Source organism: Crotalus tigris, unplaced genomic scaffold (genome assembly GCF_016545835.1).
Source record: "Crotalus tigris isolate CLP2741 ecotype Arizona unplaced genomic scaffold, ASM1654583v1 scf7180000018030.5226217, whole genome shotgun sequence".
Lineage (NCBI taxonomy): Eukaryota > Metazoa > Chordata > Lepidosauria > Squamata > Viperidae > Crotalus > Crotalus tigris.
Genome location: NW_024096786.1, coordinates 1,900,824 through 1,914,031, shown reverse-complemented (window position 1 = coordinate 1,914,031; position 13,208 = coordinate 1,900,824). Strand labels below are relative to the sequence as shown.

At 38.0% G+C, this 13,208-nt stretch overlaps 2 protein-coding genes across 3 annotated transcripts in view; one reads left to right on the top strand and one right to left on the bottom strand.

Annotated features, from left to right (window-relative positions):
• Positions 1-2: 2 nt before the first annotated feature.
• PEX3 (peroxisomal biogenesis factor 3) lies at positions 3-11,401 on the bottom strand. Its single transcript, XM_039346826.1, has 12 exons — positions 11,329-11,401; positions 9,828-9,959; positions 9,065-9,146; positions 7,488-7,531; positions 5,447-5,571; positions 4,383-4,449; positions 4,233-4,287; positions 3,990-4,155; positions 3,569-3,639; positions 2,586-2,708; positions 1,624-1,720; positions 3-1,101 (listed from the first exon to the last, which is right to left on the bottom strand). Exons 1-12 carry the CDS (start codon positions 11,399-11,401, stop codon positions 1,018-1,020), a joined length of 1,119 nt encoding a protein of 372 aa, XP_039202760.1. The 3' UTR covers positions 3-1,017.
• Positions 11,330-13,208, top strand: part of ADAT2 (adenosine deaminase tRNA specific 2) — a 35,437-nt gene continuing 33,558 nt past the window's right edge. Inside the window, exon 1 of one of the 2 annotated variants that reach the window (XM_039346828.1) lies at positions 11,330-11,698. In XM_039346828.1, coding sequence (XP_039202762.1) covers positions 11,627-11,698 — 72 coding nt within the window. In that variant the 5' untranslated portion in view covers positions 11,330-11,626. The remainder of the gene's footprint in view (positions 11,699-13,208) is intronic. The other variant, XM_039346827.1, reaches the window with a different exon arrangement.

The window sequence follows — 13,208 nt, the reverse complement described above, 5'->3', positions numbered from 1 at the left end:
TGTAATCTGCCAAAATAGTTTATTGTGATTCAGATATTTTGTAGTGATCCAAGTAAATACAAATTAAAAATATTTACAAAATGAATGTATACAGCAATAGCCATTTATAAACATTGTAAACATAATTTTTGCTAGAAACAATGCATTTCCATTCCAAACTCATACAGCAAGCTCAACTTTTCAGACCCCAGCAGACCCTTAGCATATAGAAGTCTGTAGTCCCAGTCTGAAGAACCTAAAACTTTGAAAGCCATCTAGCCCACTGCTGGGTTGCTTATCTGCTCCCCCAAGTCAGCTTAAGAAAAACATTTGGTGGTTAAAAAAGAGAAAAGCATAATTACTCATCCACCACCAGAAATATAATAGGAGCATGATGATCTTTTGATCAAAGTCCCTCTTATTCAGTTGTAGAGTGAGAATTGTATGGTGGTTTTGTGCCAAGAGAAACTTCAACTAAAACCCATTCTCATTTACCAATGGGGGAAAATGGTGTCAGATATACCAGAACTAGGTTTAATAACTGGGTTATTTTTGTTCCATCTGCCCGCTGTCATGTTGTGTTTCTGATACAACTGATAAGTCGCTGAATAGGAGAGGGACTGCAGAAAGACTTTATTACTCCAGCCTGAAAATCGACTGGACTTGGTTTTCCCATCATACGGTTGCTGTGGTAGTCCGCACAATTGTAAAGACTGCCATTAATCTTCAGAAGCTTTCTGTTGACACAGTGCTCATTGCACTGTTTTTTTTTTTTTGTAAACAAGTTATTTAAAATTGACTGCCTCAATGCAAAGGCTTACAGCACAAAGATTTTTTTATATTAATAATTACTTTAGTCAGCTGTAGGAATTCCATTATAAAAATTTGGAAATGAACTTTTTAAAATGTGTTTGATTTACAAGGACAGTCATTCTATATCACTCTGTTAAGAGTTTCATTATCAAAATGAAAAGTCACAATAATTGGATACTAAATAGTATATTCTGTACATATTGAACAGCAGTTTACTTCTCTAGTTTACTTCTCTAGTTGTTGTGGAGTACTGAAGGCTTCATATACATTAGCAGCAAAGTCTTTCACTTGTTCCATCATTAATAAGTCCTAAAAAGAATATTCAGATGTTTGATATTTGCTCTGTTTTATCATGGTGTACCATTTGTACCATATTAAGAATTGAAATTGAATCTTTGCAGTATTAGCATATCTACACTAAAGCAGCGCAAAGTCAAAATTAAAACATATGAAATAGAAGAGATGTAAAAGATTTGAGAAGGCGTAGGAATATAAAGGAAGCCTAAAGCCTTTTTTTCTGTTTCAAAAAGATTTAAGGTTTCCTCCTTTATTACTGTCTAGTCATGAGAATAAAGAATAGGCTGAAAAAATATCCCACCTTAATGATGAATATCTTAATCTGCTCATGATTTGTTATTTCCTGTTATTTTAATTTCATTTTAAAACTCATTGGAATTTAGATTCAGCAAGGATGATATATAATTTTAAAATAGACTAAAGCTTCAGGGCTAAACACACTTACCTAAGAATAAATCCTATCAAACTAAGTCAGACTTATTTTCAAGGTTTGAATAGAATTTCATTTTAAGACAGGCAAAGTGGTTTTCTTACCTGAACAAAATGGCTAGGTGTTTCGCTGCAGACTGAATGGATCTGCCCATTTATTATTGGAATTATCTTGGCTAGAGGAAGACTGGCACTGGAAAGACTAGGATAGGAAGAAAATACAGAAGTCTGTCTGCTTAATTACTTTTGCAATATACTGATATCACAGCCACCATTAAGTCTATAAATATTGAATATCTACATCATGAACGTATGCAATACAAACTGTCCCTATACAATGCAACAGTGATAAGCAGGTGGGATACAAATGAATGGCTTCCCAACTCTTCCATTTACAGGCTCAATCTCTGTGTGAGCTGAGTATTCACATCACAGTTTTTTGTTGGCTGCCAAGCATATTAGTTGACTGCAGTATCCCAATTCAAGAATTATCAGAAGCAAATTCTACTAAAATGTTCAAATAAAAAAAAGACAGTAATATAACTTTCCATTTTAACACAGCCCTGCTCAAAGATTTTTGGCAATGGAAACAAGCAGGAGCAGCCATTTATGTGTAGCTCTTCCTAGACTGGAACAGAAAAAAAAGTTGTTGATTTTTCCATGTTTTACCTAAATTGACAGCTAGCGATAAAAACAAAATGAGAGGCAGTAACTAGAAAATACTCTAGCTAATAAGGATTGTAAACCATGTAATGGGATAATTCAGTTTGAAGTAGGCACTTTTGCTCAAAGGTTTGGACAGCCACTCTATGGCCTCTTCCCTACTCTGCACATACTTAACAATGAAAACACTTTAATTAGAACTATAGTGGAAGCTGACATGATGGATGTCTTCCATGCATCTACTTTAAATAAGTTTTTCTGATTCTTTGAGAGGATTTGCGGGGTGTTTTGCTCGAAATACCATTGTGAAATATGCCATTCCACTTTTAGTGGATAGAAAAAAAAAGATATAACTATTCTCTAATAAGAACTGGGAGCATTTGTAATATTAAAACCAGTTTTACCTGTTCATAGAGCCAGTATGGCATATGTCCAGTTCAGTAGGTCTGAAGAATTCTGCCATGTTATCCAGTAATCGACTAAATCCTCTATTTAAGCAACTGCTCAAAACTCTATTAAAATCTGGGCTGGAATGAAGAAAATATTCACAAAACTATAGTTGTATTATGCTGTCTTTTTATGTACAAATAATGAACTATTCAATTGCAGTTCACAAAACCTGATGGGTCATAGGCTATGCAACATAGGCTGTACATGTTCTAGGGAATTATAGATCTTACATACTGGAGGACAGAAGTTAATTCCACCTTCAATTCCGCAACACATACAAAGGAAACAAACTCAACACCATAGTTCAAAATGATAGTTGTCATTAAACTCATATAGAAACATCCACTTCCTATCTTATCAGCACAAAATGCCAGTTAAGGCAATTTTTAAAATCTGTTCATGTCAAAGCTTCCAACAATGATATACATTTCTCCTCAGTTTTATGAATCAGTTTGCTTGTCACTCAGAATATAATAAACAAGTTGTTTCAGTACTCAAATTGTAGGCCATTTGATTACAATAATAATAATCCACAGGAATTTTCATTTTGGATCATGAATGCAATATTGCAATTAATTTAAAAAGGTCTGCAATGCTCCCGATGTCAATCGGATCTCCATCCATACCCCCTGTTCATGATGACACTGATTTACTCAATACAAAAGTGGAAATTAAAGTATCTGAGGGCATGAAGAGGATGTAAGGCACAAGGCTATTGGATTTATCACTTGAAGCCTTAGAATTATTGTCTGTTATTTGTATAAATGGATCTTTCATTTGTAAAGGGTTATAGAAAATATTATAAAAGCCACTAACATCTTAAATGTTGAAGATATCCAAATTTCAGTTTATTCACATTTCCATTTTTTTCTTGTTTAAGTGTCATAAGATGTTGAGCATTAACAGAGATTCAAGTCCTCAAACTTTGGCTACCTACCTTTCTAACATATCTCTTGTTTCATTAAGTAACTTAATGGTAGCAACATCTTTTTCTGTAAGTTCATTAGCCTAGAAAGACAGAGAATAAAGGCAACTTGAATGTTTTCACAATTCATATAACTGATATCTGCCCTGAATTCAACCATGACTATTGTGATCCTACTCAAGAGCTGCACCGGAGTAGAGTTTACTGTCTATATGTTATGTTGCCAATGACATTGTTTGTGACAAATGAGGAAATCATTGGCAAACCATCACACACCAGAATGTTCTCCTCCTTCCTAATTTGGAAAAGCTGAAGCCAAATAAAAGATGTTAGATTCAAGATAAGTTCCAATTCTACGAAAAATATACAGAATCAACCCCCAATTGTAGTTCAGAGTCAGACTGATTCCCCGCTCTTAATACTATTCAAATACCTGGAAAGCTAAAGGATTCTCTTCATCCGGCATCATGTAATGACATAACTGGGATCGTGATACAGCTTCTTCAGATGCAGAATCTTCAGGCTGTTCAATTACCTTTCTAATCTCTCTTAGCTTCTGCTCCAGATCCAAGAGGGAAAGGGCATGCTTGAGAGAAACACTGCAATGAGAAGAGTTAAACATCAATAGAGTGCATTCAAACCAAGTATTTTAGATTTTTAAAGGACCCTATTATACCTCTCAAATACATTCTGCACAGTCTTCTTAACCACGCTTATTAATTCGGTCAAACCTATGGCAGAAGAGAAAGAGTAATTGAAGAGAAATTCCTACTTGTTCAAACTTCATAATATAATTTTAGATAAAACAATTTTATGGATAACTTACCATCTCCCAGGAGATGTTGAATACTTGATAAATATTGTTGTTGAACTTCTGGGGGAGCTAAAAGTGTCTGCAAGAAGAAAGACAGTGTTCCTTTGGTAGCAGAAATGATACAGACTATCTGTCCTGAATATCTTGCAGCAAATCAGAACAGACTTCTCCTTCATTTACCTCTTCAGTAGCTGCTAAAATTCCTAAGATATTCTACTTCTTAAAGGACTCTGTCACCTTTTACAGTAAAACAGAACAATTTGTCTCTCTCCCTTCCCCCCCCCCCGGATAAAAGGTACATTCTTGCAATGATAAATGAAAGTTATCTTGGAAGCACAGCTAGAGCAAAGACAGGCAATCCATAGCCTTCCTGAAGTTCTTGTAGCCACTGAACTCCTGAACATTATGCTGCCAGAATTTGGTAACAAAGAGCAGTGGCAATTTTTACAAGTAAAATTGGTATATTAAACCTCCAGTGAGAACCTGTCTAGTGGAATGGTTTAAGGCAGCAGGCTAAAATCAGATGGCAAATTCCAGTCCTGCATAAAGCAGCTGAATGACTGGGCCAGCCAGTCTCTCTCAGCCCTAGGAAGAAGACAATGGCAAACCACTTCTCAAAATGTTGTCCAGGCAACTGGGAGAGGTCTATAATGTCTCAAAGCCCAACGTCTAATAGGCTTCTTTTACTTTACAAGAAACCTTCATTCCCCTCTCCTGTCCAAATGAGGAAAAAGAGCTGAAAATTGAAGTCACAAGCACATCTTCGGCAGCCCTCCTGAAAAACTGTTTAAGAGCAGTTCACAGTTATAAAGAAGGGTGATTGGTGCCAGGCTACAATATAGTCTTTTGAAGGTATCATAAGATCAATATCCCATACTTTTTAGTCATCATTCCATTTTGGAAAATTAGAGCACCATCTTACCTATTTTCAATTCAGTAATCATAAATATTTTCACCATGAGATCTGTTTCAATGAGATTTAAGCAAGCATAAAAGTATACTGGAGTATTCAAAATATGTTTTCCTTTCTGAGTTTTCAACCCAGATATTTATCTATTTGAAAACAATCTACTTACAGTGCCATTTTTGCAAACTGCTGCATTGTCTAAGTAAATGTATCCACCAATAATATTTAATTGGACTCGGAGAAGAACTACGAGCATGCATGTGCTGTATACTGCTACAATACTCCTCGTAAAACCTTTAATAAAACAAAAATTTACCATAAAATACTGAACATCTTTAAAAAGAACATATTTCATCAATAAAATGAAATAGTAGCTGCTTTGTGGAGACTTAAATCAGGTCTATACTTCTAGAAATTATTTTGGAGGGCAAATCTCCATTTTATTTTTCTAAAAACCTCATTAAAAGGACAGCATAATTCAAAGCTCAAGCTAATCAAAGTACTAGATTTAGCTAAATAAAAGCTATTACTGTATATCCATGGCTTTACTGATGCAAAGGGCTTAAAAAAAGATTTTATTAAAATGCAAAAAAAATGGAGGAAAAAAAGAATCTTCAATTACCAAAAGGATTGCAAAAGGGAAAATTTCAGGATTTTTAGATTATTCTATGTAAACACTTTTCTCACTATTATGGCACATTCTAAATAACTATGACAATCATTAACTGTGTTTTTACTCTTGCAATACATCCTTTTGAACTAAGGTAAACATAATTATCATGTACGTGTGTTAAGGAGAGTCCTGATAAAATTGCTTCTATTGGATAGTAGCTGATGGAACAAAATTTACTTTTAAACATCACAATCAGATGTACAGTACAAGTTAAAGGAAAGAGATTTTCGATGTGAAATAATAACTGAATCTGATGACTTATTGAGACTGAAGATACGTTTGGCCAGGCAGGAGACACAGGCAGCGAAGCTGACACCAAAGAGGAAGCATTGTAAAGCACATTTTGAAAAATCTTGCTGAAGGCAAAGGTCAAGCAAAAAAAGCCCCCACATGCCTAGCGCAAAGAAAGAGTAAGTCACTAGTAAGCTCTTCTTCCAGTAGTTTTGAATGAAAGGCATTACGGCCACTAGAACCATAGTGAGGACAAAACAACACCAAGGTTGGTCACATCTTCTAACATGATACACAGAGGGTGTAGCAGCTGGAGTTCAAGTTCTTGCCACATCCCGGTGATGGTAATGAAGTCACTTGAGCTAAGCAGATTTTCATGAAAGCACAAGACAAAGACATAGCAAGAGTATCCAGGAGCAGGCAGCTATATTAAATAATAATAATAATAATACATAACATCCCAGAATTAAAACTGTTGATATGAAAGACAAAAAGTCTGGATGTTGCAGTACCTGGAGATCACAGAACAGAAGGAGAAAGAACTGGAGAAAATCACAAAATACAAACACAGGCAAATACAAAGTAGAATGACTGACAAAAGAAAGCAAAGATAGTACCAATAGTAATAGGCACCTTAGGTGCAATCCCCAAACGTCTGGGGCACCACTCAAGCACCATCAGCATTGATGAAATTACCATCAGTCAATTGCAAAAGGCAGCTTTACTTGAAAGAGCTTACATCTTGTGATGATACCTCTAACACCAAACGACATCTGCCTATTCCAAGTCTTTGGAAAGAACTATTTTCTATTGAGCCAAACTACCATCCCAAATGCTCTTGGCAATAGTGTGAAGATTTTGAAGGATACACAATTAAAATTCCAATTGTGTTAGTTCTGGTGAACTGAGATTCCTACTTAATTTTGAATGGTGCTATGTAGTAAACGCTGAGGTAGTGAGAGAGGCTTTTTTTTATACACACTGTTACGAAGAGAAGGTTTAAAATTAGAGAAAATAAAATAAGGTGGAAAATAACTACACATCTAAGGGCAGAAACCACTTATCTAGGAGAGATAACTATGGTCACTATAAGAATTCAAAATTAATTCAACAGAATTCCACTTAACAAATAGTAAGGCTTATTTTTGAATAAATACGCTTTCTTCATGACAAATCATAATGTTCATTAGGATAGTGCTTGAAGCACAGTAGCCAAGAAGCTTAATACTGAAGAAAGAAAAGTTTCATTCTGTGTATACCTAAAGAGGCTCAATGGATCACAAGCACAATGACTCATTTGACTTACTTATAATCTTCAATTCTTCCCATATTTCTAACTTATTGGCTGGCCTACAGAAAGAATAGAATAGACACATTTATAATTAATTGAAGAGCTCCATTTCAATCCACATCAAACAAAAAAAGCCAAACATAAAAATATGAGGGAGAAAATAAATGCTGGGATTTTGGAAAGTAATACTGTAATAAGGAGAATGCTTGCAAAGCACAGAAACTTATGCAGTGATGCCATTCAGTTGAGAGACACTATTCCATCAACAGAATGGATCCTTAATCCTACCCATTCTTCTGCGCACATTGGAAAGGAATAGGAAGTTCAACTGCATAAGCATGACTGCTCATATAGCACTGGAACAAATGTGTATTTGTGATGCTGAAAAAATTACAAATGTGTAGCCCTAGGTTGCCTTGGTAATAAATATTTTAGAACAGGGCTTTTCAACCTTTTCACCCATTGTACCACTTTTACCACCAGTCGCTTAGCAAGGTGTCAAAAACTTGATGACCCCCCCAAAAAGGAAAAAAGTGATAAAGTACAGGTAGTCCTCAACTTACAACAGTTCGCTTAGTGACTGTTTGAAGTTACAATGGCACTGAAAAAAGTGCCCCCCAAGCCACAGCCGAGCAAGACACCTGCCTGCCTGCCCGGCGGCACTCTTCCTCCTGTCCAAGGTTTTCATTATTGTGAGCATTTCTGTTGAGGATTGGCAGCAGGGGTAGGGTGGGAGTGTTTGGTTTTTATTCCCCCCTCTGCTGGGTGGTTGCAGCAGGTTTTGGTCACTTCACATGACCTGGGACATTGTGACCATCATAAATATGAGTCAGTTGCCAAGCATCTTAATGTAAATCACAAGACCCTGGAGATGCTGCAACATTCCAGCTGATCGGCGCGTCTTCTGGGCTCAGCAGAAGCACCAGGGTCAGTGCCGCTTTCCAGCTGATGGGTGCTTCTTCAGGGGTCAGCAGAAGCACCAGGATCAGTGCCGAGCTCCAGCTGGAGCCTTGCGCTGATCCTGGTGCTTCCACTGAGCCCTGAGAGCCCCGAAGAAACGCCGACTAGCTGGAAAGCGGCACTGATCCTGGCGCTTCCGCTGAGCCCTGACAGCCCTGCAGGTCCAGCCCTCTCTCGCTCAGGCTTGTGCAGTGCTGCCACCGGTTCAGCTCATTCCCCTCCCCCGCTACTACTTTTATAGGATGGCCGTGTACCACCTGCCAGGTGCCAATGTACCATAGGTGGTACCCATAGCAGTGGTTGAAAAGCCCTGTTTTAGAAGTCATGTTAAAAAAAAAAAATAATTTAGCCAGAATGCAGAATTATCTATGAGTTTCATGCATAAAACAACAGCATTAAAGGGATTCAGACCCCTTAATGGCAAAGTTTTCCTCCTCTAAAGTCAATTAATATGCTACATGTTAAGCTATTTAAATCTTACATGACTTTGGCAAGAAAACACTTTAACAGAGTGTTTTGTTACAGAAAACAAATAGTTTGTCCATGCTAACATTATGTACACACACACTACCAAAACCTAAAGGACGGTATTCAGAACAAAGTATAATAATCTCTTGACAATTTATGCTTACTTGTTTTTCAGCAGGGAAGTGAGACTCTCAGAATTCAGCTGATACATCAAAGTGTCTCTTAATGTTGGAAGCATTGATAGTACTAAAAAGCAGATGATAGGAAGAATTATTAGAAGGCATGGAGCATCATCAACAAAGTAAAAACAATAACTTAAGTGTAACAGTGAGGATGTTACTGTAGAACTGATGTAAAGATCTCTTTAACATAATTCTAACATTGGTAGAAATATTTAAGGTTTATTTAAAATAGCCTTTAGAAAACAATAAATATAAGGATCACTGACAGCCCATCAGTTTCAAAAGGAATCTGCTATGTGAGGTTATACATTACTGGTAAAAAACACACACAGCCCTCCTGAAAATGCAGAACTAGACATATGACTCTCTGAATCCTATTTATTATGCTAACTTGTCCATATTGGCATGATTAACCATACCAATTTAGTTCACACATAGTACCAAACTACAGTTAAGGCTAATCATGTTTGCATGATAAAATGCTGAATTATGATTTATGGTCAATTAACAATTTAGAAATGGAAAATACAGCTTACAAATTTGTTTGTATTTATGTTAGTTATATTTTGATGAGCTGCCCATATTAGCAAATATTGTTCTAAGTATTATTTTGTCTGTAGCAATTGTTTCATTAAGGAAACAGGAGTTAGATGTTAAAACAAGTACTGAAAAAAAAATGGAATTTGACAGTGAGCTTCAGACTTTGGTATCTTTGACAAGCAAAATAGCTACAATATCACTTTACCTGTCATATTGCAAGTCCTCTGATTACTTTCAAAATGATACTGCCTTCTTGCTTGTGCTATATATTCTGCTGCTTCTCTTTCTTGAATTTCTTTCATTTTTTTCTGACCATATTTTCCAAGTACATAAACCCCTACAAAAGACATACACACATACGTATCACACTATCACACTGAAATACCAAGTTACTAATAATTTGGGATCTGATTGATCAGCCTAAGAATAATATAAGTCCAGAGAAGCATTAAAGGAACAACTGCACTTGGCAATACCATGGAGTGAAGCTTCCGTACTTAGAAAAAAGAGTATACTTTCTCAAGTGTGTGACAAGATGCACTTGGAACAGGAAAGTATTGTACAAGTCTGTTCATGCAATTGTGAATGAAGAGGGAGGTTGATCCAGAACATATGAACTAATTAAAGAATCTGTCTGAACCTGAACCTCTTTCATCAGTAGGATCTACATCTCCATTGGGGGAACTTTTCAGGCAAGATAAATTCTTAACTAAGTATTCCTTAAACAAGCACTCTCCAGATGTACTATGTATCAGTTTCCATTTCTGCCTAAGCCAAAACAGCCATTGGTTGTTCAATACCAACAGTAACACATCTAAACAACTTTAATTAATGGCTCAAGTTGTGACGCTTGATTCCATCTAGCCAAAAATGATTTGGGATCAAATAATACCATTAACAGTGCTTCAAGACAGATTTTGAAGCATTGCCTTTAATCCACACCTTCATCCAGGTCCAACAAATGTGACTGTAGCTCATTCTTTACTTCATTGTCCTATTTGTATAAGGCCCCAGAAAAAAATATATCTGTCAAAATGATCAACAGGAAGTTATTTTTTCCTCTTCTGCTAAGATAATGCTCTTGGAATTATAGCTAAACTTGCTTGGTTTATAACTCTAAAGAGAAAAATGGTTTAAGCTGATGTGACAAATAGGAGCTCAAGTAAGCATATGCTTGAATCTTCTTTCCTCCTGTTCGTTATTACTTAAGTTAATTTTAACTTCGTTTGTTGTAACAAATGCTATAAAATAAATTCACCATAGTATAACGATTTTAAAAGGCAGAAATATCAGCATATGTACAAAAAGGAGCAAAACAGTCTGTAAAGGAGGGAAATGTGGTCAGTTTGAGGTCTTCACTCTTCCTCATATCGACCTCTCGTGCAAGATGATGAGATTTTAGCCAATAATATGTGAGCATACAGAACTAAGAAGAAAATTGGATATCAGAAGTAAGGCGGCATTCTCATGCCCCCTTCCTTGTGAGCAAGCCCATTCAGCATAGTGGACTTATTACAGGGTAAACGAAGCAAAACTTAAGGAAATGTCCTGCAGATTTCAGGGGGCGGACGCCTCTCGCTCTGGGCATGGCTGGGGCCGAAAGGGGGCAGCAGCAAGAGCGCAGGTAGGGCTGCTTGTTAACATCTGTTTCGGGACAGCAAAGCACAGCAAGCGAAGGCCCGGAAAATGCCCGGTGGGAAACTCACCGCCCAGGAAAGCGCCGAGGAAAAAGCATTTCTTTTTGTGACGCTTCAGGAAGCCCCACACGGCCGGCAGCATCGCGGCGGCGGCAGAGGAGGATTCTCAGACGAACCGCCGCTCCGCCCACCCGTCCCCGGCGCGCCGCAGGAAGCCCTACCCCTCGTCTCCGACGCCGGCTTCGTTTCAGCCCACGTCCTCCCCGCATTCGAGTCCCCCAGCTGGCCGCGGTTCGCCCTTCATCTTTCTCCCTCGGACTGTTCGCTCTTTTCTTTTCGTTCCGTAAGCGACGCTTTCCTTCCAGAGATGGAAGCGGCGAAGAAGTGGCGGGTGAGCGCGGGGGAAACTGAGGCCTGGATGGACAGAGCTGTACATATGGTGAGGGCTCACTCGCAAAGAAGTAACCAAAGGGGGTGTAGCAGGGGGGTCGTATTGCAAGCAAAAAGAAAGAAAACAAACAATTTTCGGGGTTGCGAGCTTTTCGGAGCTGGGAGATACTGAAAAAAAGACTGACGCATTTATTGGACGACATCCACGTGTGAATTATTTGAGAGTTATCTTTTGTACCGTCCATCTCACTCGGTCGGGTGCCTCTTCGGATTAAGTAGTGGCTTTTTATCATCTTAAATAAGGGTTCTAGGGTTTTTGAAATGAGGGGTCCTTGGTGCTTTCTGAGCTTGGTTATATTCTTGCAGACATTTTTCATTACCTAAACTAGGTAACATCAGTGCTAGATGATCATTAACCAAACTAGGTAACATCATCATGGACGAGGGGATAGATAGGGAACTCATCAAATTTGCAGACGACACCAAGTTGGCAGGAATAGCCAACACTCCAGAAGATAGACTTAGGATACAGGAGGATCTGGACAGACTTGAACACTCTAACAAAATGAAAATCAATGGTGATAAAAGTAAGGTTCTACATTTAGGCAAGAAAAACCAAATGTATAGGTATAGTGTAGGAGGTACCTTTCTCAATAGTAGTAACTGTGAGAGGGATCTCAGAGTCCTAGTGGACAATCATTTAAATATGAGCCAGCAGTGTGCTGCAGCTGCCAAAAAAGCCAACACAGTGCTAGGCTGCATTAACAGAGGGATAGAAACAAGATCACGCAAAGTATTAATACCACTTTACAATGTCTTGGTAAGGCCACACATGGAATACTGCATCCAGTTTGGTCACCAAAATGTAAAAAAGATGTTGAGACTCTAGAAAGAGAATAGAGAAGAGCAACAAAGATGATTAGGGGACTGGAGGTTAAAACATATAAGGAAAGGTTGATGGAATTGGGTATGTCTAGTTTAATGAAGAGAAGGACGATGGGGGACACGATAGCAATGTTCCAATATCTCAGGAGCTGTCACAGAGAAGAGGGAGTCAAGCTATTCTCCAAAGCGCCTGGAGGCAGGACAAGAAGCAATGGATGGAAACTAATCAAGGAGAGAAGCAACCTAGAACTAAGGAGAAACTTCCTGACAGTTAGAACAATTAACCAGTGAAGCAACCTGCCTCCAGAAGCAGTGAATGCTCCAACACTGGAAGTTTTTAAGAAGAGACTGGACAGCCATTTGTCCAAAATGGTATAGGGTTACCTGCCTGAGCAGTGGGTTGGACTTGATGACCTCCAAGGTCCCTTCCAACTTTATTATTATTATTATTATCATCATCATCATCATCGTGACTAGTACTGATGATGTTATCTAGTTTGAGGAATGAAAGGTCTGCAAGAAACAACAAAGCTCAGAGAGCACTGAAGACCCCTCATCTGTTGAATATTATTGAATTTATATAACTAATTTTTCCAGTATCTTCTAGACCAGCGGTTCTCAACCTTTGTGTGACGGCGACCCCCGTCACATGGACGCGCCGCGCATGCGCACTG